The following is a 23132-nucleotide window of genomic DNA, read 5'->3' on the forward strand; positions in this document are numbered from 1 at the left end:
CTGGTTTTTAATTGGCCCTGTACCACTTAATTTATTTTCATTTGCATTCCAATGCTGTCTGCCTTGTACTGCTTTACTTCAAAGCTGGATCTAAAAAACACAGGCTCTGAGAAGGTTGCAAACCTGCAATTGTACAGAGGCTCTGAGAAGCGAAATGATTTGCCCGGTGAAATGGGGTACTGTGGAAACTGAGAGAGCTTTGAAGTCTGACACCCCTGGCTTCACAATTCTACCTCCACCACTTACTGGTTGTATGAACTCAAGCAAATTGATTCACCTGTCGGACCTCAGTTTCCTCCTCTGTAAGATGGAACTAGTAGCATCGACCTTGTGAGGTCGTTGTACAAAGCGCCATACTGTGTTAGAGTCTAGCATTGCTGGTCCCTTATTAGGCACTCGCGAAGTGTAGCTGACTTCTAGTGTTGTTGCTCTTAGAAAACACCCATATGTTAGGAAAAAAAAAAAAATAGAACCCTTATTCTGCCTCTGAATAAGTGCCCCAAATCCTCTATCACTTCTTGCTATGGCCACCCACCCAGAGAAGGAAGACAGCTGCTCCCCCAGCCTCAGCAATGTGGAGACGGTGTCCAATTCTCCACTGACACCCCAGTGGTTTCTGTACAGTGCATGGGAAAATGTAAAATAAAAAGTAAAGTGCGTCTCAAATGATAGGTAGTCCTCACGTTATTAGCAGTAATAGTTGCTATATTGAGTGCCGTGGGTCCAGGCAGATTGGTTTATAGTCACTGAGATATGTTGATCGACTAATAATGAGAATGAATAGATAAAGGGGTACAAGCTGTCAGCTGACAATAATGTTTGAATGACATCAGTTTGGTTTGCTTACGTAATGGGTCTTACATGAAGAGGAGACACCTGGAACTCAACACCTGAACTCCTCCCGCTTCTGGCAAGGAGAGAGGCAGAAGGCACCACATGGTGGACAGCAGCCCCTGTAGAGGGGCCACGGAAAGGGGTGATGGGGATCCTCTCTGCACAGGGCGGAGCTGCAGGGTGGTGGGGGTCGGCCTCCTCCTCTCCACCTCTTCCCTTCCGCCGTGTTTCCTACCTGACCCAGCCAGTCTCCAGTAACAGATATAGAATGTCTTCATTTGGAACATGGAGAATTTGCACAAAGGGAAGCAGATTGGACAAAGGGCTCAGATCGGGGGTCTCCGGGTCTGGGCACAGCCATTACCCTTCCCCTCCCATCCTCTGTTCTCTCCTGCCCCCACCCACACCGTGCTCCTGGTGAGCTACAGCCAGAGCGAATTGCAACCCAGAGCACTTTTGGCCAACACCTGCGGCACTAGACAACGCCAAGAGAATGGCTTAATAATAATGAGATAATAACTGAATGATAACGAAAAACCCCAGCGAGCCCTGCGAGGCGGGGAGGGAGACCTGGTGTGTGGTGCTGGATGCTTCCTGGGCACCTCCCTGCACGGCCTGCCTCTCGAGTTTCTCACACATGGCGGTAAGCAGAGCCAGGCCTCACTCTTTCCCCTTCACGGTGGAGGGTGTGAGCAGGGTTTCGATGCCTTTTGCTTATGGTGTCCGCTAGTGGATGCGCTGGTTGGAACGGACGTGCCCATAACCATGACTCCCATCGAGGCCTTGTCCCGCCAGCAGTACGGTTCCCATCAGCAGCTCAGCCTAGGGTGGGTGGAGGCCCAGTACCGCAGGCTTGCTGCATTTGGGTATTTGCAGGTGGCTCAAGTCAAACTTAAGATCACGACCCAGTCAGAAAATCAAGTGAATAAAGCAGGATGGCATGGAAAGGGATGGAGGCTTTACTGAGGGAGGGTGAGAGAGCATAGGATGGGAAAGAAAGGGATGGGGGCTTTACTGAGGGAGGGTGAGGGAGCATAGGACGGGAAAGGCCAGAGTGCAGGAGAGAAGGCACAAAGGAGAGCTGCTTCCCACACCGTTGCTCCTGGCCTGTGTGTGTCTGTGACGCTGGGTCATGGTCAAAAACACAGATGGCCGCTGACATCGGTCTTTATAAAGAAAGGCTCCGCCCAAGCTGAAGGACCTGCAGCAGGCAGAACCTATCTGTAGATGAACACCCTGGCTCTCCAGAAAACAAGAAGCGGGAGTCACAGCCTATTGAAGTGTAGACATGATGTCTACCCTTTACAGACCCACCCGGTGTCCTGCAAGAGCCCAGGCTCAGACCGGGTGCACCGTGAGAGCCGCCTGTGCCTGAGCAGGCCGCTTCTCCCACGATGGCGGCTAGTGCAGAAAACAAAGGGTAGGCAGGAAGGAAACTTAGCCAGGCACTGAGTGCGTGGGAAGGCAACACACTCGTCCTCTCCCACGGCGGTGGCGCTCGCTGGGCGGTGCTCACGGAGAGCCGGAGGGCGTCCCGCACGGGGCGGAGCTGCAGGGTGGCGGGGTCTGCTTCCTCCTCTCCGCCTCTTCCCTTCCGCCACGTTTCCTCCCCAGCCCAGCCAGTCTCCAGTAACAGATATAGAATGTCTTCATTTGGAACACGGAGAGACAAATGTGCCGTGTGGGAAGGAGAGAAGCCACTGCCGGAGCAAGCGTGGTCCCAGAGCAGAGCCTGATTTGAGTTAAAGCGAGAGGGCAGGAGAAGCAATGGGGAATCGAGGCAGTGGGCCGACGATGGCCCGGGTTCAAGAGGCACAGTGGGAGGCTGCAGGTGTAAGGAGAAGGACGGCTCAGGTGAGGGCTGCACATGCGCTGTGGGGATGAGGCTCTGGGTGGTGACGTCTCCAAGGCAAGAGAGCACGTAGATTTCAGAGCAAAACTATCTGGGTCAGAATCCCGGATCCACCCTTTATCGCTATAAAATGTTGGGCAAGTACTCACAGTGTCTCTGCTCTCTCATCTATAAAATGCGAGGAGCGATGGCACCAAACTCAGGAGCTGTTAGGCAGACGGATGTGCTGAGAAGAAACCTGTTTACCAGGGGCCGGGTTGGAGGTGGGGAGCGTCTTACGGTGTCTGCTGTCAGCAGCTTTAAAGGAGATGTGGGTGTCCGTCCTGGTGGTCTCCCTATCAGCCTGGGATCAGGTGGTGAGTGGCTTCTCCTACTCAGCCCAAAGACGTGTTAGGAAAACAGGCCGATATCTATCGATAAGGAAAACTGGCCGGCACGATGGCTCATGCGTGTAATCCCAGCACTTTGGGAGGCCAAGGCGGGCCGATCACCTGAGGTCAGGAGTTCAAGACCAGCCTGGCCAACACGGCAAAACCCTGTCTCTACTAAAAATACAAAAAAAAAAAAATTAGTCGGGCATGGTGGTGGGTGTCTGTAGTCCCAGCTACTCGGGAGGCTGAGGTGGAAGAATCGCTTGAACCCAGGAGGTGGAGGTTGCGATGAGCTGAGATCCTGACACTGCACTCCAGCCTGGGTGACAGAGTGAGACTCTGTCTCAAAAAGGAAAAAGAAAATGAAACACAAAGGGTCATGTCATCTCCATCATCTCCTAAGTGCTGCACCACTAACCAGGCAGATAGGACAGACACATGTCCAGAACATCGAAGCGGGCCCGTGTGCTGCCCTAAAGCAGCGCCCCAGAGGAGACATGGATGGGACTTCCACAGCATCATTGTCCTCTGAGAGGGAAGAAGCAACGTGGGAGGGCCGCATGGCCGGGGGGGGTCCCTCTGGGGTGTGCATGATGCTGGGGGAGGGGAAAGAGGAGCTGGAGACAGGGCACGTCCTGGTAGCAGTGTCACCTGAAAAAGGGGCCCTGATCCAGACCCCAAGAGAGGGTTCTTGGGTCTTGTGCAGGAAGGAGTTCAAGGTGAGTCTCAGAGTACAATGAGAAGACAGAGTTTACTGAAAGTTTCTCAGTTACAGAGCAGGGTGTCCTTGGAAAGCAAAGGGAGGAACATGCGGTCTTTGTTTTTCTCATATAGGGGCCTTCTCTATGTAAAGACTAAACTAAGCTGTGTCTGCTTGGGTGGGGGAGCCGACAGCATGACAAAATGTATATTATTCTATTTTTTTTTTTTTGATCCTCAATGTTTCAGTGTGTAAGTACATCAAAGCGTAACTATAATTATCTCGAAAGTCATAATGTTACCGGTACTGGACATCAAGGCTTTCTGTTGTTGGAGGAGGTTTTGTCCTTGCAGGCATCACCAAGCCACTTCCTTAGCTGTAAACATCTTAGGACCATGGGTTGTGACTGGCAAGGAGTGGGCCTTGCTGGTTTCAAGATAGAGTTGGTTTTAAAAAGATGTCGCCCTGGCTCTCCTGGGCTCTTGCTTCCCCGACAACAGGAATCTCTTCTACATTTTGTATACTGCAGCTATCTAGAATCTGCACACTGGAAGAACGTAAGTGTACAGGAACCAGGGAGCTTGGAGAGGCTGCTGGCCTCCTGGTCTTCCTATAGGTACTAAGGAGGCCTCACCCTTCTGGGATCCAGAATCTCTCCCTCAAGGCTTGGGTTAGGGACATTAACACCTAAGGAACACTATCCACCGCAGGAGGCTGTAGCTCTGACCTGCCCAAGAGGAAAGCCCTGACCTACAGTGGCGGCTGCTCTGTTCTGGGATGTGAATGGCACAGACTGCTCAGAGACAGCCAGAAGGTTCTGGGGGTGAGCTGCAGCTGTTGGCCCACGGGTAAATGTTGGGTTCTACCCAGTGCCATGTTAAGACCAAGGGAAAGACATGGTGGACGGGTGTGGCTCTAGTGAACGGGATTTCCACCTTAGCTTCTGCTCCACTTGAGCCATTTATTGAGCACCTGCTGTATGCCATGCCCTGTGTGGGGCTGTTTGTCCTCCTGCTGGGGTTGTGTTTCTTGGGGGACATAGCTCTGGCCGCAGAGGGATTAATCATGCCGGAAGGAGCTGGGAGGCCTCCGGGAAGTGTGGCCACTGGACACAGTCTAATTCCCTTCTCTTCCGAGACCTTCACGCTTGCCTCCCGCGGTCCTGCCCAGGCTACAAAGCTGACATTGTCTCCTAAACAGTTTCTGTGGCGCTAAATGGTCAGGTTGCAAAAGCTATGAGGCAGGAATAAGCGGGTGGTACATGGAGCTGGTGTCACTCATTGATCAATGTGCTATTATACACTGGGGTACAAAGGGTGCCCGGTGACCCTTCCGAATCTATGATTTACTTCAAAGCAGTGACCACATCCACACACCCAGGGTGACACAGGGTGTGTGACGAGGTCCACAGATACATGCCGATTTGCAGGGGCACCTGTGCTGGGTCTGGGGAGCCATCACCCTCCGCAGGAGACAGCGACCACCTGTGGGTTTTTGAAAAAAAGGACGGCATGGATTTCCCCGAGCGCCATCTCTCATTCATCCTCTCCCATTCATGGTCACAGCCTGTGTTTGAGAGAAGGCTGTCCAACTCGGGCCGTCTGGGCGTGGGGCAGGATGAAGCTCACGTGCCAGTGTGGAACCGGCACCCTCATTCTCTTTAGCGTCATGCAGTCCCCACAGCGACTTCCGCTTCAGGCTAGTTCCATAATCCGGGAAATTTTGAGGATGGAAAAGGGCAGGGACAGCAGCGGTCAGGAGTGGCTCGGCCCTGAGCCCAGGGTTTTGCCCAGCCGCCTTCCGTCTAGGCTGTCCCTCCATCTGCATCTGAGAAGCAGCATGCAGACATCTGTGACTGTGGATGACGCCCACGCTTCTGTGGTGACAGGAATCCCTCTCCTCTCCACAGAAGCCCTGAGCTGCTTCCTGGGGTCAGGGCACACCTGCACAAGTCGAAAGGCCGGCTCTTGTTCTTCGAACAATAGAACCAGGAATAATTAATCATCGGATGTAGTTGGGCAGAGAAACTGCTTATAATTTACAATTAATTAACCTTCCTCTTAAAAACAAAAACTGGAGACCTAATTTCCTGTCTGATCCACATTGTTTTTGATATCCCTTATTTTTCATTGAGATTAGGAAATATTTATGCAGAATATCTCAGTCCAATAAGGTGACAGTTGTTCAGGATTTTCGTTGAAACTGTGTATTATAATGAGGCTTTCTGCAGCGCATCATAAAAGGAAATATTCTTTCCATCATTTAATTTAAAACTAAAGCCAGACTATGTAAAAAAATGTTACATGTAATTTTAAGGCTATAACTTTGTTTTGTGGTGAAAAAGTTCTAACTTTCAGATGAGGACAAAATAAGGTCAGCACTTTTTAAAACCCTTGGAAAATCTGAACTCTAGTAAATCTCAGCTGGTAGTTAAGTCACTGTCTAATTAGGATTCTAATTTCACAATCTCAATTATTTTTAACTTTCTAGTGAATATTAACTGAATGATCAGTTTTGGCAAACTACTAGGAAGAAAAATATAAACTAAGGAAATTAAAAATGATGATAGGGTTGACAATCCATATTACCTAAAACACTCAACCAGTCACTGTATAGATGATTAATAACAAAGTCAGTCTGAGTATAATTGTGAACATTCCTTTTGAATTTGAACACGTGAAGACACATGCACACGTATGTTTATTGCAGCACTACTTACAATAGCAAAGACTCGGAACCAACCCAAATGCTCATCAATGATAAACTGGATACAGAAAATGTGGCACATATACACCACGGAATACTATGCAGTACCATAAAAAAGAATGAGTTCATGTCCTTTGCAGGGACATGGATGAAGCTGGAAACCGTCATCCTCAGCAAACTAACACAGGAAAAGAAAACCAAACACTGTATATTCTCACTTGTAAGTGGGAGTTGAACAATGAGAACACATGGACCCAAGGAGGGGACCATCACACACCAGGGCCTGTCTGTGGGTGGGGGAAAGGGGAGGGAGAGCTTTAGGACAAATACCTAATGCATGCAGGGCTTAAAACCTAGATGACAGGTTGATAGATGCAGCAAACCACCATGACACATGTATACCTATGTAACAAAGCTGCACATTCTGCACATGTATCCCAGAACTTAAAGTAAAATAAATTAAAAAAAAAAAAGAACATAGGTCAGGAACTGAATTTAAAACAATGTTTTGGTCAGTACCAGGACACAAATGACAGGCTATGTGCAGGGCTGCCTGCCTGCCCGACCCTGGGCCTCATAGAGAGTATCGCTTGATAGGATGTTTGGAGACCGGGACATCCCCACCAGCCCAGCATGCACAGGCTCAGAGCCCACAGGTGCACGCTGGGATTGTCATGGGAGAAAGGTGAGGAGACTGGAGACAGGCAGGTGCAGAAATGTCTCTTTCAGTATTTCCCATGGGTTATCTCTCACTTACTGGCTGTGTGAGCTTCCGCACATTATTTAAACTTCATTCCCTTAGTTCCCTCAGGGGAAAAAATAAAAGATAATAATAGTGTCTACCTGGAGTGATTGTGTTGAGGATTAAATGAGTTAACCCACCTAAGCAGTTAGAGCTGGCTTAGCGTGCGTTGGGTGCTCACCGACTGCTGGGTGTGGCCGTCACCATCACCACCCTTCTAAGAGGGCTTACCCGGAAGCTGCCAAGTCTTACTGGAATTCAATAAGAAAACTTACTTCCAAAAAAAAAAAACGAAAGCCAGACACACATTTTCCCTATAAATCTTGATAGGAAGAAGGAAAAGGTCAGGATGTTGCCCAGCCCTGGGGTTGGAAGAGGTCGGAGTGGGGCACGTCCCAGGTCGGGAATGTTAGGACGAGGTGGCCTCTGTCTTCATCGTGTGTCTTGGGTCCCCCTTCGTAATGGTACTGTCCTCACCAAGTCTTTTTATTATGAAAAGGAAGAGTGGCGAGGACTTGAGGGGCACTGTTGGGTTGTTGTGTTGCAGAGGAAATATGCTTTTTGCAGAGGCCTTCGAAAATGTGCAGTGAAAAAAAACAAGGAGCCTTGTTGGCCCCAAGGCCTGTGGCTGCTGGCAGGACAGTGGTCAGCTGCTCCAACCCCCCTAGGGAAGAGTGAGCCGTTTGCTCTTTTTCTCTTCTCCAACTTCCCAGAACAACGAGGGTGATGAAAAAGAGGTTTCCCATGACAGTGAGGTAACTCTGCAGTAGAAGCCCCGAGATGCCCAGAGGCCTGGGCTCACCAGGCCCCAGGTCAGCAGGCTCGGCAGCGCCCCACACTTGGCTCTCGGATCATCTCGTCCTGGGCTCATCTTCCCTTGTGGCTTCCTCTGCTCCCTCAGTTGGGCCCCTGCCTATGCGTCTCCAAGCCCCCGAGGCTGGCATGCAGCCCCATGGTCATAATCAACGTTTTATGACACCTACAGAGTCCGGGCAATAGTAGATGATTTTATGGATAATAATTAATAGAGCTCTCACATCAACAACCCAGTGAGGGCAACCTGCTTCTATCCCTGTTTACAGAGGAGGAAACTGAGGTACCCAGGGGCTAGGTCACTTGCCCAAGGTCACAGCTGGTGGGGGACAGGGCCGGATTTCAGCCTCGAAAGTCTAGCTCCTGAGGCCATGCTGCTGCCTGCCACCCATCCCACCTCCTTAAGGTGCTCTGTTCCCACCACTTCCTAATTCTTAATCCTCTTTCCCCTCCCCATCCAGGAAGCCTGCTAGGATGGTCCTTGTCCACGTTCTCCTTCCTGGCCTCCACCTGATGATAGCTTGTTGTGATACTTGGTTCAGCTCGCAAGATATTCCTAGAACAATGAGAGAAAAATGAAGGTGAATTAGGCCCGCCACAGTCAAAGCTGTGGTTCCCTTCTCCATCCCTCACAGTCCCTGAGGAACTGGCCAGCCCCTTTCCATCCCTCATGTCCCCTGAGGAACAGTCCAGCCCCTTTCCATCCTTCACGTCCCCTGAGGAACTGGCCAGCCTCTTCTCCATCCCTCACGTCCCCTGAGGCACTGGCCAGCCCCTTCTCCATCCCTCACGTCCCCTGAGGAACTGGCCAGCCCCTTCTCCATCCCTCACGTCCCCTGAGGAATTGGCCAGCCCCTTCTCCATCCCTCACAGCCCCTGAGGAACTGGCCAGCCTCTTCTCCATCCCTCACGTCCCCTGAGGAACTGGCCAGCCTCTTCTCCTTTTTATTGGGTGTGTGCGTCCCTCCCTGCAAGGCCCTGCAAGTGTCTGCAAATGCACCAGCTGTTGCCCACTGCTCAGTGGGTGCTCAGTGCATTGAAAAGTTCCCTCTCCTCCCCCACTGCAGCCCTCCTGCCTCACTCAGAGACAATGCAGAACCGAGATGGGATCAATAGTCATTTATTTCTCTTGGTCTTGACTGATTTTTACACAAGTCGTTTTGCACTAAGAGGGCCTTCATAAGGTGCCTGCCTGCACTGAGGGCGTGGGAGGCAGCCATTTTTGCTCAGATTTCTGCTTCCTGATCCAGGGTAAGATGTTTCCTCCCTAGCTGGGGAGATTCTCATGGCTGGAGACAGTGTCCTGGCCTCTTGTCTATCCTCTGGAGAGTCTGTATCACAGTACTGGGATAGTCGTGGTGAACGCAGGCGCTAGGATGGAAAATCTCGGACACACGGGAGGGGCACGATCAACAAGCGTTCACGATAACCCCTGTTACCACAGGGGTGTTCAGGCCTTCACAGGTTGCCAGGGGGCCCAAGAGTCATCTGCTGGTCACCTCAACTCTGTGAGGAGGAAGGGGTGCAGACCAGGAAGTGGCTCAGGCAGGTCGGAGACCAGCCCAAGGAGGGGGTGTCTGAGTGGCCCCAACCAAGCGCCGCGCTCTCCCCGCCGCCCACTCCCACCGCGCTCTCCCCCCACGGCCTCCTGGCGGCTCTGCCTTTTGGGCACAGGCACCTTCTGTCTTCACTAAATCCACGCCCCCTTCAGATGGGCAAACACGGCCTCTTGCAGACACGTTCTTGCCCGTGCCCTGTCCTGGGAACCTGTAGTTGGCGGTGACTTTGAAGAGCTTAGGAAACAGCGTGGAGTTGCAGCAGGTGGCAGACATTCTAGAATCTCTCTAACACGGCTGAGTCAGGGCCGGGAAACAGGCCGTGGAGCTGCCTCAGAAGGCCCACCACAGTTTTTGCCGTGAATGTAGTTGTCAATGCGATGAAGAATTTAGTTTTTTTTTTTTTTTTTCTGCCTCAGTCTCCTATGCACTGCCATGTCCAGCTAATTTTTGTATTTTTAGTAGAGACGGGGTTTCACCATGTTGACCAGGCTGGTCTCAAACTCCTGACCTTAAGTGATCTGCTCTCCTCAGCCTCCCAAAGTGCTGAGATTACAGGCGTGAGCCACTGCAGCTGGCCAAAATACAGATTATTTTTAAAAAGACATTGAATGTTTAGAACTGAATTAAACTGATAACTGCAGGTTTTTGTTTGTTGGTTTTGTTTTGTTTGTAAGAAGGGATGCTCATATTCACAGAGTTTGAAAAACAAGTGAGCTAAGCCAACCCCTCATTTTACAGTAGAAGAAAAGCAGCCCAGAGAGGTGGGACCAGAACTGGAGCCCGGGTCCCGCTGCCTGTTCGCGTCCTTCCCGTGAGAGCACGTGGCCTCTATGAGCAGCAGGTGGGACCCAGGCATTTGTCTATGGATTTTCCTCTCAAAGTTGCTCTTCTCTTTACTAGGGCAGATCCCAATTTTGAGGGGCCTAGAGTCTGTGAAATTTGGGGGATCCTCTTTAGAAAAAGGACAGAAGATTGTGAATGGAAGCAAAGGCCCATGAAGGGGAGAAGCCCTGAGACCAGCTTCTCCAGCCCCCTGGTGCGAATTCACCCCTCGCCACCGCCCCGCAGGGACGCTCCCATTCCACAGCAAGTTCCCGCAGACTGTCCAGAAGCGTGCACTCCGGCCCATTGCTTCCCCCGTCTTCGCGTGTTTGCTTGTCACTTGATTATCCTCCCCGATGAGGTGCCACTTGTACTTTAAATGCCTCCTTCACATCAGCAGGCAATTAACAGCAGGGAAGGGAGAAGGAGGGTGAGCAGTGAGGCTTCTCAATCACACGACTCAAGAGCACGGGGACGTCCTCCCAGGAGCAGCCTGTCTCCTGTGCCTAGCACAAGGGGCAGTGGCAATAGGGCAGAAGGGGACCACCCATGGGCTGGACTCTTGAGGCCAGGCAGAGGCCACTGTGCAGTCTTTCCTTCCGCTTTCCTCTCCCCTGAGCCTTATGCAAATCCGGCTCTTAGCACAGCCTCCAGCTCTTGTCTGAATTCCAGGGGAGGCCCAAGCTGGGACCCCCTACTTCAAAAATAAATTTGAATTCAAACCTCCAGCATTGTTCCACAGTGCGGAGGCCAGCAGACATCCATTCTGTTCCTCCAGTTCCCTGTAAGGCCCCTCTCTGTGTCCAGCCAGATGGCGTGTCCTCAATCCATGGGGTTGCAGAAGGGGCTCGCTGCCTGTGCACTAGATGCCAATACGGTGACACCAGGATTTTCAGAAAAGAAAAGCTTTATATTAAAAGTCTATTCCCAGCTAGGCGCAGTGGCTCTTGGCCTTGGGAGGCCAAAGCAGATGGATCATGAGGTCAGGAATTCAAGACCAGCCTGGCCAATATGGTGAAACCCCATCTCTACTAAAAACATAAAAAAATAGCTGGGCGTGGTGGCATGCACCTGTAGTCCCAGCTGCTTGGGAGGCTGAGGCAGAAGAATCGCTTGAACCCAGGAGGCAGAGGTTGCAGCGAGCAGAAATCATGCCACTGCACTCCAACCTGGGTGACAGAGCAAGATTCTGTCTCAAAAAAAAAAAAAAAGAAAAGACAGTCTATTCCCAAGGAGACAGGCATCCAGCTCAATTCTGCCTCCCTGTGCTGGCTTCAAGGCAGTAATTTTATTTTTAAAAGAAAAGGATTCAGCAGGCGGATTCTGGGATTAACAGGTGATTGGTGGAAGGAAAGGGGAGGTTTGGAAAGCCCTTCAGCACGCACAATTATTTCCTCACTATTACTCATGGGCTGTATGTGCAAATTCAGGGTGGTAGCAGTGGAAATTCAGGCCATGACGTCAGCAAGCTCATTTTGCACAGACCCCAGTTGACCAACTTGGTTCCGACAGACTTCAGCCAGTTGTCTTATCACGGGGCGGAGGCAGCGTCAGTGTTTGAGCAGGTTGTCTCTGTTCTTGTCTGCCATTCTGCAAACCCAAGAACTTCTGTTAGCCGTTAGTTTCTTTAACTCTTTGAGGCACTGTTTCATTATCAGGATGCCTGCTTCTCTCTTGAGCAACTGAGTGGGTGGATGACCCAATCGATTAACAAATGAGTGAGAAACGAGAGAACATCCTTGCCACACTGGGACCTGTTTGAGCATGAGGCAGGTGAGCAGAAGACATCAGGCCCAGAAGTTCTGGAAGCTCCCTCAGGTGCCCACAATACAAATGAAGAGGAAAGAGTCAGAGAAAACAAAACAAAAAGAAGGACAAAGGAGCCTGGCATACTGGATCAGCCTTCCTCTTTCAAAACTTTTTTTTTTTTTTCTTTTTTGAGACAGAGTCTTGCTCTGTCGCCCAGGCTTGAGTGCAATGGTGCAATCTCGACTCACTGCAACCTCCACCTCCCAGGTTCAAGCAATTCTCCTGCCTCAGCCTCCCGAACAGCTGGGACTACAGGTGCCCGCCACCATGCCTGGCTAATTTTTGTATTTTCGGTAGAGACGGGGTTTCACCATGTTGACCAGGCTGGTCGCAAACCCTTGACCTCAAGTGATCCACCCACCTCGGCCTCCCAAAGTGCTGGGATTACAGGTGTGAGCCACCGCACCCAGCTCAAAACTTTTTTTAAACTAAATTTGAGTTCAGTAATCCAAAATACAATGGCAAAAAACTGCAAATCTGTAAACTGGGTGTAGCTCTTTCCTCCTCTGCTCTGTACCAACTAGGGTGACCAGAAGGGACTGAGCAGTCTGGAGGCAGGGCTTGCCCACTCACGCGTCCACGGCTGATGCTGGCTGCTAGCTGAGGCCTGCTCTGTGTCAGCCAGGACACCAAACGTGGCCTCTCCGTTTGGCCAGGGCTTGCTCACAACATAGCAGATGGTGTTCAGAGTGAGTGACCCGAGCAAGAGAGAGCCAGGGGAAAGCCATACCACCCTGTACGAGGCCATTCCCGCAGTGCGATAAAGAAATCCCTGAGGCTGGGTAAGTTAGAAAGAAAAGAGGTTTCATTGGCTCCCGGTTCTGCAGGCTGTGCAGGAAGCATAGAGGCATCTGCTTCTGGAGAGGCCTCAGGAAGCTTCCAATCATGGGCGAAGGCCAATGAGGAGCAGACACATCACATGGCGGGAGCAGGAGCGAGAGGGAGTGAGTAGGGGTGAGGGAGGCGCCACACACTTCTGTTTCTTCATGGTTTTATTTTTTATTTTTATTTTTTTTATTATACTTTAAGTTCTAGGGTACATGTGCACAACGTGCAGGTTTGTTCCATATGTATACACGTGCCATGTTGGTGTGCTGCACCCATTAACTCGTCATTTATATTAGGTATATCTCCTAATGCTATCCCTCCCCACTCCCCCCACCCCACAACAGTCCCCGGAGTGTGATGTTCCCCTTCCTGTGTCCATGTGTTCTCATTGTTCAATTCCCATCTATGAGTGAGAACATGCGGTGTTTGGTTTTCTGTCCTTGCGATAGTTTGCTCAGAATGATGGTTTCCAGCTTCATCCATGTCCCAAACAGCCAGATCTCATGAGAAGCCGCTCACTATCATGAGGACAGCACGGAGTGGATGGTGCTAAACCATTCATGAGAAATCCAGCCCCATGATTCAGTGGCTCCCACCCAGCCCCAACCCTACTATCAGAATGACAGTTCAACATGAGATTCGGACAGGGACACACATCCGAACTGTAACACACCCTTTATGACCTAGTTTCACAAGCCATCACTTTCTGCCACATTCTCTTCGTTCAAAACACTGCCCTGGTTCAAGGAGCAAAGAATCACCTCTTCCTTGGGGAGTCTCACGCCCTGGAAGTAGCACTGAGGCTAGTTTTGGAAAATACAGCGTGCCACGCTCAGCAAGGCGTCAGTCTCTGTGAAGTAAATTATACTGAGACATCAGTGACTTCATAGAGAAAGGGCATGAATAACCCCTAACCACAAATAATGGCAAGAAGTATCTGTGGAGGCATCTTGGGAAGAGGCTTCTGATGTTCTGTGTCTACTCCAGGCAGCTGTGTGCCCCATGGCCTTCCTCAGTAGTTGAATTCACGGGCTGAGCATGGCATTGGACACGACAGCCTTGCTTTCGCTGAGCCTCTGCACAACACTGACCTTGGAAAAGACCACAAAACAGTAACCGGCAGGGCTCAGTAGGCCCGGAAGCTTAGAACCCGTAAAAAAGAGAAGTCTTCCTGTGATCCTCCTGCTTCAAGTAAGTGCTCAGCCATCTCTGCTGCAGTTAAAAACTCAGGAACATTTTATGCTCTGCTCTTGGAGGGAGTCTTTAACTTTACATTCTGTCTTTAAGAAAACACGAGTTTTGAATTCTGGGATACCGAGTTCCTAAAAGAAAATCCAGGCAACAGGAGGCTCCCGATGTGTCCAGCCTGCCTCTGGTGGTGCAATGAAGCAGCAAGTACTAAGAAAATCACCAAAGTGTGGAAGTGGCAGGGGATTGCTTTAACAGCAAGAGAAGGAGAAATCTTAGTCGTGCTAGTTCCACATCGTGGCTGCCTTTGACTTCTGACCATTCAGAAACGGCTCTGCTTCCAGCTGGGTGTGGTGGCTCATGCCTGTAATCCCAGCACTTTGAGAGGCCCAGGCGGGTGGATCATCCGAGGTCAGGAGTTCGAGACCAGCCTGGCCAACATGGTGAAACCCCGTCTCTACTAAAAATACAGAAATTAGCTGGGTGTGGTGGCGGGTGCTTGTAATCCCAGCTACTCAGAAGGCTGAGGCAGGAGAATCACTTGAACCCGGGAGGCAGAGGTTGCAGTGAGCCGAGATTGTGCCACTCACTCCAGCCTGGGTGACAGAGCGAGACTCCATCTCAAAAAAAAAGAAAGAAAAATGGGTGCTGCTGAGGGAAGAGAGAGAGATGAAGTAAATGTTCTCCTCACACTCTTCCTCCCCCTGAACTGGGCACAGGTCTCTTGTCCATAGGATGAGATACAGATGCGAGGGGTTAGCCGTGGATTCCACAGCCTCCATCAGCAGCCTGCGTGCTCCTAATAAAAATGCATCCTGGCCTCCCACCTTGGCCTTTCCTCACCCAGAACAACAAGGCCAGTGAGGGCCTAAGGAGCCTATTCTGCAGGAGCGCATGTGAGAAGAACTCTTAGAGAAACAGCAGCAAGTTCCATTTCCCCAGAGAACCCTAAAGCCTCCTATTTCCCTTCAGCCTCACGTCTGTGCTCCCTAAGCTGGCTTTGGATTTCTCTTTAGCTGGACTTCATTGGCAGGTGCGGCAGGAGGGTGCGGGGACCCCCCTAGATACAACTGCCAAGGGGATTTTAAGTCTGCCTCACTCCTGGCCTCCCTTTTTGTACTTTCTAGAACTCCTCTTGGTGCCCTCTCTACCCACACCCCTGTGCCCTTTCTGCTGTGCACTCACCTTGCAGCAGACCTGTGGATTTGGATGCCCCACCTCCATCTGCACCACACCTGAGCTCTGTGGGTACTCTTCACCTCTGTGCCCTGGGCACTGCATCTTAGGCCTTGGCTGTCATTTGGAAGTGGAGTCTCTCTTCCTTATTAAAGCATTGCCAGAATACAGCGGGGGAGAGCTGTCCTTTCCTGGGCTTGGGTCCCTTGTAGAGGCTAAAATGGCACGTGTTGGGCAGTCTGTCTTCCTCTTGTGAACGGAGTTGACTAGACCACTCGCACTCAGTGGATTTGCTAGAGGAGCTTCATCTGATGTTATACTAAGGACCTCAAGAATTCACCTTATTCTTGACCTGTTAGGTCCATGATAGTGTTACTGTCACCTGTGTGGCCAATGAGATCTCCACTCCAGCCAGCAAGAAGTGGGAAAGAGAGGCGGTGGTCACACCCTTTCCCCTTAAAGGCAGGAGCCAGGTGTCACTCATCACCTTTTCTCATCCCAGCAGCAGGAACTCAGCACACACCCAACCTCACGTCTGGGGAGGCTGGGAAAGGTCTTTATCCTGGGAGGCCGTGTGCCCACCTACAAGCCATTGGTTTTCTTACTAAAAAGAGAAGGGACCATGGGTGTTGGAGGACAATGAGCAGGTCCTGCCATTCCACCTTCCACAAGAGCCTTCTCTAATTTCCTCCAACAAGAAAGAGGCCTCTCTGTGTTCCCAGACCCCACAGTTCTTTCTGGTTTCTACCTTGCCCATTTTCCCTGAGTTGCAAGTTGCAGCTCTCCTTCTGTTTACTGTATTACAAACTTCCAAGATTTGTCTCAATACCCTAGGAAATTTTGTGTACTGAGTACTCAGTCTTTGTTCAATAAGGTTAATTTCCCTGAATCTCCAATTCCTCAGTTGTAAAGGGGGACTTAATATAAGCTTGTAGGTGCATCACATTCTCTCCAGAGAGAGAACTCACTCCTGAGAAAGCAGCACCGAACCATTCATGAGAGATCCACCCCCATAACCCAGACACCTCCCACTAGTCCCCACCTCCCAACACCTCCACATTGGGAATTAGATTTCAACATGAGCTTTAGTGGGGACAAACAAACCACTTCCAAACCACAGCACACATGTGAATGAGATCATTCGGCGTTCGTCTTTCTGTGCCTGGCTTATTTCACTTAGCACAAGTCCTCCAGGTTTATCTACTATGTTGCAAATGCCAGGATTTCCTCTCTTCCAGCTAGTCATTGTTAACCAGAATGTGCACCAAACTCACCTGAAGAGGTTTTGCAGAAAAGGAGCCTATATCCTCCTCACTGCCCCCAAAAAATACCAGCTCTCCTGCCTGAAGTGCGGCCCCAGCATCTGTATCAGCAGCACACACATATGCACAACCATCCAATGGACTCCCCTGCAAACCCCCCTAAACCTCACTAGGCAAATGTGAAATAATAGTGGTGGTTGCCTCTTCATCTGGATCTGTCAAACAACCTGGAAAATGTGAAGATTCCTCTTTGTTGTTGCATTGGTCTTCATTGCCTTGAGCGCGAAGGGATTTTGTCCTACTGGATATGACCTTAATGCTGTTTGGCAGGAATGAATAACACTCCAAATAATGGCAGTGGCTTCTTCAAGGTATAGTGGCAAAAAATGAAAAATAACCAGCCCAGATCCTACCTGGGGCTGAAGCTCTGGATACAACTTTTGGCATCTTCAAGAGAGAAGCAACCATTGACCACAGACTATCCCCAGATGTATCTTTCTTTTCTGATGCTAAAATAGCCCCCCAGCAGGACAGGGAAGGTGAAGAAAAGATGTATTCTCTAGTTTTCCCGAGTTAATTATACTTACTCAGAAAGCCAAGTGATTCATTTTGTTCCAAGGCGGGCGTCCATGCAATTAATTTCCTTGATGAAATAGGTTTTTTTCTTCTGCAAAACTCTGCTTCTAAACTACATTTGGTGCATGGCATTTAAGCCAACTGCCTCATTAAGCTGGAATCCTGCAGAAAAATGTTTGCAGAATAGGGACATTTGGAATTAATGCTAAAATGTCAAGGTTTCTTCTGCCCAGCACTTTTTTACCCCTTAAGTTTCTTATACTTCATTATCACGTTAATGAGCAACTAACGTACAGGAAAATAAAAATGGCAGGGAGCGATGTGCTCAAGGACACTCAGGGAACGGAAACTAAGCTGCCCTAGTTTTGTACAGCTGGTATTTTGGCGTGGCACAAGTTCTTCGCATGTGCCACTGTCTTGATGTGGGATGACATTGAGAGGAACTACACTCTGCCATCACACACACCAGATACCTGTCATCCCTGAACCCGATGACCCAATGGTCACTAAGTTCCCTTCTTTTATTTTATTTTATTTTATTTTTTGAGACCGAATCCCACTGTGTCACCCAGGCTGGAGTGCAGCGGCAAGATCTCAGCTCACTGCAACCTCTTTCTCCCTGGTTCAAGTAATGATTCTCCTGCCTCAGCCTCCCGAGTAGCTGGGATTACAGGCGTGCACCACCATGCCCAGCTAATTTTTGTATTTTTGGTAGAGACAGGGTTTCACCATGTTGACCAGGATGGTCTCAAACTCCTGACCTCAAGTGATCCACCCACCTCAGCCTCCCAAAGTGCTGGGATTAAAGGCGTGTCTCTAAGTTTCCTTCTAACCATTACATTTGGTAACCTAGAGTGATGGTTTTGTTCTACCTCCCATTTCTCTAAAGAGTGAATTGAGCTTCATGGAAACACTCTGGCATTTGCTGATGAGATCGATGGAAATAGAGTATTCTCAGCCCAGCCTCATGGCCAGCCTTCACCCACATATTTTTCAGTCTCTTGTCCCAAAAAGCATGACCCACTTTGGTCTGTGCTGGTCAGAACCAAGCAGCAGCATTTCCTTTAGGTCAGAGAGCGAGTCTAGAAATGAGATACAAACCACCTTGGGTGGAAATGAGGGGTGACCCTTGCGCCCCTTGCCTGGTGGCTTCTTGTGGAACCTATGGGGTAGGAGTGAAAGTGGCCTGATATTGCATGTGGCCGATGATTTATCATCCCTCTGGTCTCAGAAAAGATTGCTTTGGGTTCAAAGGAAAGAAATAAATGAGTTGTCTCTTCGGAGGTGTTGTTGTTATTGTTGTTTGTTTGTTTCTGTCCAAAGCTGCTTCATTTTTAAAGCCCTTGTTGCAGCCAGCCGTTTTTCTGTTTTGGATTTTCCCGAGTCGGCTGTGAATTAATGTCCCCTGGAAACCGCTGCAGGGCTCCTCTGCTGATTTCTGTGGGCTCTGCACCTTCTCCCTCTGCCCTGTGAATTCTGCTCACTCCCAGGGAGGGACTCTACTCCAGCCCCACTGGCCCCTTTCTTGTGGCCCTGCAGCGCAGACGTGATTGAGCACAATCACCCACAAATTGCATTGCAAATGGTGCCTATTTTTTCCAGCAGACCATCTGCTGGAGTCAATTACTCACCATTCCAAGCAAGCAGCCCGGGCAGATCCGGTGACTCTGCATAAAGTCACTTCTGACTCACCTCATCCCAAACTCGCACCTGAACGTCCACCTCCTGGCTGCCAAAGCGACTGGAAAATTACAGACCCTGGAGGTCTGGCTTCCTTCCTTTGTCTTCTCCTCACTGACCTCCACAGGCCTCTGAGCTTCTATCGGCACTGCCAAAGCTTCTGAGGCTATGAGACAGACGCAGAGGGGAAGGGGATGCTAGAGGTGGCTGTTGTGCCCCTAGCTTTGCAGATCGGGACTCAAGAACACACAGCAGGACTGGGGTTCGAGTCCAGCGCACCAGGCCTCCTGAATTCATTTCTCACTGAGCGCTGCTCTCCATACTCCGGGATTCACCAGACTACAGGAGGTCAGACCCGCCACAGGCTTTGTATTTCAGGAGACCCCACTGAGTTGTTCAGGAGTCTGCAGCAGACTCGGCACTACCTTCGGTGGGGGGCTTTCTGCTGGGATTCTGACCAAGGCAAGATAAGGAAGACTCACGCCAGGTGCCACAGACATCTGGGCGGGGAGGGGCGGGGCAGGCAGGCACATCGCACCCCCAGCCCCACTGCCCTTAGAGCCTGGCTCCTGCACCCACCCCAGGAGGAGCATGGGCAGCGTGCCTGCTACAGGCCTCTGGGCTTGGCTGTGAAACGCCACCGTGGATGACATGACCCGGCGCTAAGCCCCCCTTCATGAACCCTCCTCCCGGCCAGCTGGTCTCCTCCTGCTGCCTCCCACGGGACCTGGGAGGCTGCTGTTGTGGGCTGCTTCTTCCCTGGCTGGGACTGTGCCCTCCTGTGGGCAGTCAGCCCTTGGCTTCCTTCCAATTTACATTGTTCTGTTGCATTTGATGTCCTCATTTTGTTTCTGTGATGTGTTTTCAGGCTCCTTAATCACCTTCCTACAATACAGGTACACAGAGCAGGTTTATGGTACACACCTAATAATAGTGAGTTGGATGGGACTCATGAATTATATTAATCATTATTTTAGAAGCAAATCTAGAGGGAATTAGTTTACACTATATATAGACCCTGTGCAAGGCAGAACCCCTTGACCTAAGAGCTGTTCACTATGAAATGGGTTCCCTGGTTACACTTGGGAAGTGTATTCTCCCAACGTGTTGAAAAAAACGCTGTAGAATTTTCTCCTCTAGAATAGATATCACACCCTAGAAAACTCGTCTGTCATTAAAACTCTAACCAAGACACTGATGGGCTAGGAAAGAATAATGGGTGTTTCTGGTTGAAGCCCAAAAGAATCAGTCTTTCATTTCAGTCTTTCTGAAGATGGATCTGTTTTGGTTTTCTGCCATACATAGTGAGCTTGTACCCTTCTTGTAAGAAGCCACACAGGGTGAGCTTGCACCCGTTGTGTGCTGCAAGGAGCATGCTGGGCCTCTGGACTCATTATCTGAGAAGGGAGCTCTGTGTGTGCGTAAATCCCTGGTCTGCTTTTGGGGGACTCAGCCTCTGCCAGAGTTCACTTTCTCATTTGGTTCCATCTGCATGGGACATGCTTCCATGTGAATTTACTTTCTCCAGTGCTGTTTTTCAACTCATATTAAAGTAATAATCAACAATAGTGCAATCATAGTTCAACTCAAAAGTACGTGTTGGGCTCATAGTGCCCAACTGTGTGCAAAGAAAAAAAAAGCGTTTCCAGACAATTAGCATCTGTTTGATTGAGCTTTGGTTAATGGGGTTTTCCTGTGCTGGACTTAGTCATCAGCATCAGACATTTCTTGAGCCCCCATGGAATGGAAGCATGTGCAGGACACAGTGAAGGTTCCTCAAAGGTTGTAGCAGATAAGCGGCTCTGTGGGGACTTGTTTCTTTCCTGGCCACCTCATGTTCCTGCCTGTGCAGCTCCAATTTCCACTCACTTGTTACTATTCACATTTCTCTACTCTGTTTTCCCTTAGAGGAGATTTTGAAGACACACATCGCACACTGGTGGTCTCCGGATGGCACGAGACTGGCCTACGCCACCATCAATGATTCCCGTGTCCCCCTCATGGAGCTCCCAACTTACACCGGCTCCATCTACCCCACCGTGAAGCCCTACCACTATCCCAAGGTAGGCAAAGGGACACCGCACAGCAAATTCTTTAAATTATTCGTGAACACCCCAACCCTGCTCACTCAGTGTGCAGATGTGATCATCAGACTTGTGTATGAGCAAAGCAGTTAACACAAGAAAGATTAATCATGTCTCATTACATTGCATTACATTCCCGCCTCTGTTGAGCTGAGTCATTGGCAGGTTTACTTCTTTTAGATAACCAAACTACTGTTCATCACCTGACTGAGCTTCACTGAACCAAAATACACAGGGTACCTCCCCTCACCACTCCCCAGTGATGAAGGTACACCTGCCCTCTCTCATGCATCTTATTTCTACTTTGTGCTTGGCCTCTGGGAGGGCAGAAAGACTTCCATCTGCCCCTGGTCCCCTGTGTCTAGACAACGCTGTTTTGCACATGGTCACTGCTATGGGCTAAATATTTGTGTCCTTGCCAAATTCATACATTAAAATCCTAACCCCCAAGGTGATGGTATTAGCAGGGAGATCACTGAGAGGTGACAAGACATGGAGGGCAGGGCCTTCATGATTGGGATTAGTGCCCTTATGTATTTGTCTGTTTTCATGCTGCTAATTAAGACATACCCAAGACTGGGCAATTTAGAAAAGAAAGGTTTATTGGACTTACAGTTCCACGTGGCTGGGAAGGCCTCATGATCATCTCAGAAGGTGAAAGGCACATCCTACATGGCAGCAGACAAGAGGAGAGAGCTTGTGCAGGGAAACTCACCTTTTTAAAACCATCAGATCTTGTGAGACCTATTCACTATCAGGAGACCAGCATGGGAAAGACCTGCTCCCATGATTCAATTACCTCCCACCAGGTCCCTCCCACAACACACGGGAATTCAAGATGAGATTTGGGTGGGGACACAGTCAAACCATATCACCTTATAAGAGAGACCCCTCCCTGTTTCCATCATGTGGCAATACAGCAAGAAAGCATCCTCTGTGAACCAGAAATTGGGCCCTTGCCAGATGCTGAATCAGCCAGCACCTTGATCCTGGACTTCCAGTCCCCAGAGCTGTGAGAGATGCATTGCTATTGTTTGTGAAACACTCAGTTTATGGTATTTTGTTATAGCAGCCTAGAGGGACCAAGAAAGTCATGTTCTGACCCAATGAGCCGGTAGAACAGCAAGTGTCCAGTGGCTGGGAGGGAATATTGGGGGGAGCAGGGACATCCAAATCTCGCTTTGTTACCAAATCAAAGCATCCCAGTGTGAGTGGAGGGCCTGATGCTAAAACCTCCACAGCCACTCAGCTGGAGAGAGGCCAGTGCCCGAGTGTGGACACAGCTCCCATGGACACATAGGGTCTGCCGTGCTGGCCTCTGGCTTCACTAGACTTCTCCAAGACCCCTGGGCTTGATGGAGGTGAGCAGTTTCCTGCCTGCACCCTGCCTGGTGACTGGAGGCTCACTTCCTGCCATGAGCTGCCTCTGCCAGGGGGGCATTTAAACCTCAGCATCCTAGCCCACCAGAGAGATCTGAAAGCTGATGGTATGTGCTGCTCTGCCATAATCACCCCCACAGACCAGCTGGCTTGCAGTTTGCAGCAAGAGGAGTGATAACTTATAAGGCAGATACATGAGGCCAGCGAGGTTCCCAGAGTCACAGCCTAGAGAAAGGAAACACCTGGTGTCTTAGTCGGCTCCAGCTGCCACAACAAAATAACACAGACCTAGGCAGCTTAAACAGCAGGAATTTCTTCCTCACAGTTGTGGAGGCTGGAAGTCCAAGATTAGGGTTCCGGCTGATTTGGTTCCTGGTGAGGGCTCTCTTCCTGGCTTGCAGACAGCTGCCTTCTCACCATGTCTTCACATGAAAGGGCAAGAGAGGGCTCTGGTGTCTCTTCCTCTCCTTTTGTGGACATGGATCTCATCACAAGGGTGCCACCCTCATGACCTTGTCTAACCTCAATCACCTCCCAAAGGTCTTACTTCCAAATAGCATCACACTGGGGGTTAGGGCTGCACCGTATGAATTAAGGGACATGTTCAGTCCATACACCTGGTAATACAGGCTCCTTTCAACAGCCTTTGATCAGCATGGCCAACATCCAAGGGAGCCCCAGAAGGAAGAAGATCGAGGCCCTTATGGCCACAGCCTTCCTTTCTGCCTTTTCCGATTCTGAGAGCATCCG

The 23132-nt window shown here is 50.1% G+C and overlaps 1 protein-coding gene across 3 annotated transcripts in view; it reads left to right on the forward strand.

Annotated features, from left to right (window-relative positions):
• DPP6 (dipeptidyl peptidase like 6) overlaps positions 1 to 23132 on the forward strand; it is a 1054804-nt gene that overhangs the window by 903308 nt on the left and 128364 nt on the right. For all 3 annotated transcript variants that reach the window (XM_032753183.2, XM_032762299.2, XM_032753182.2), the window contains exon 9: positions 20827 to 20981. In XM_032753183.2, the coding sequence (XP_032609074.1) occupies positions 20827 to 20981 (155 nt within the window). The remainder of the gene's footprint in view (positions 1 to 20826; positions 20982 to 23132) is intronic.

The sequence above is a fragment of the Hylobates moloch genome, unplaced genomic scaffold (assembly GCF_009828535.3).
Source record: "Hylobates moloch isolate HMO894 unplaced genomic scaffold, HMol_V3 SCAFFOLD_1, whole genome shotgun sequence".
Lineage (NCBI taxonomy): Eukaryota > Metazoa > Chordata > Mammalia > Primates > Hylobatidae > Hylobates > Hylobates moloch.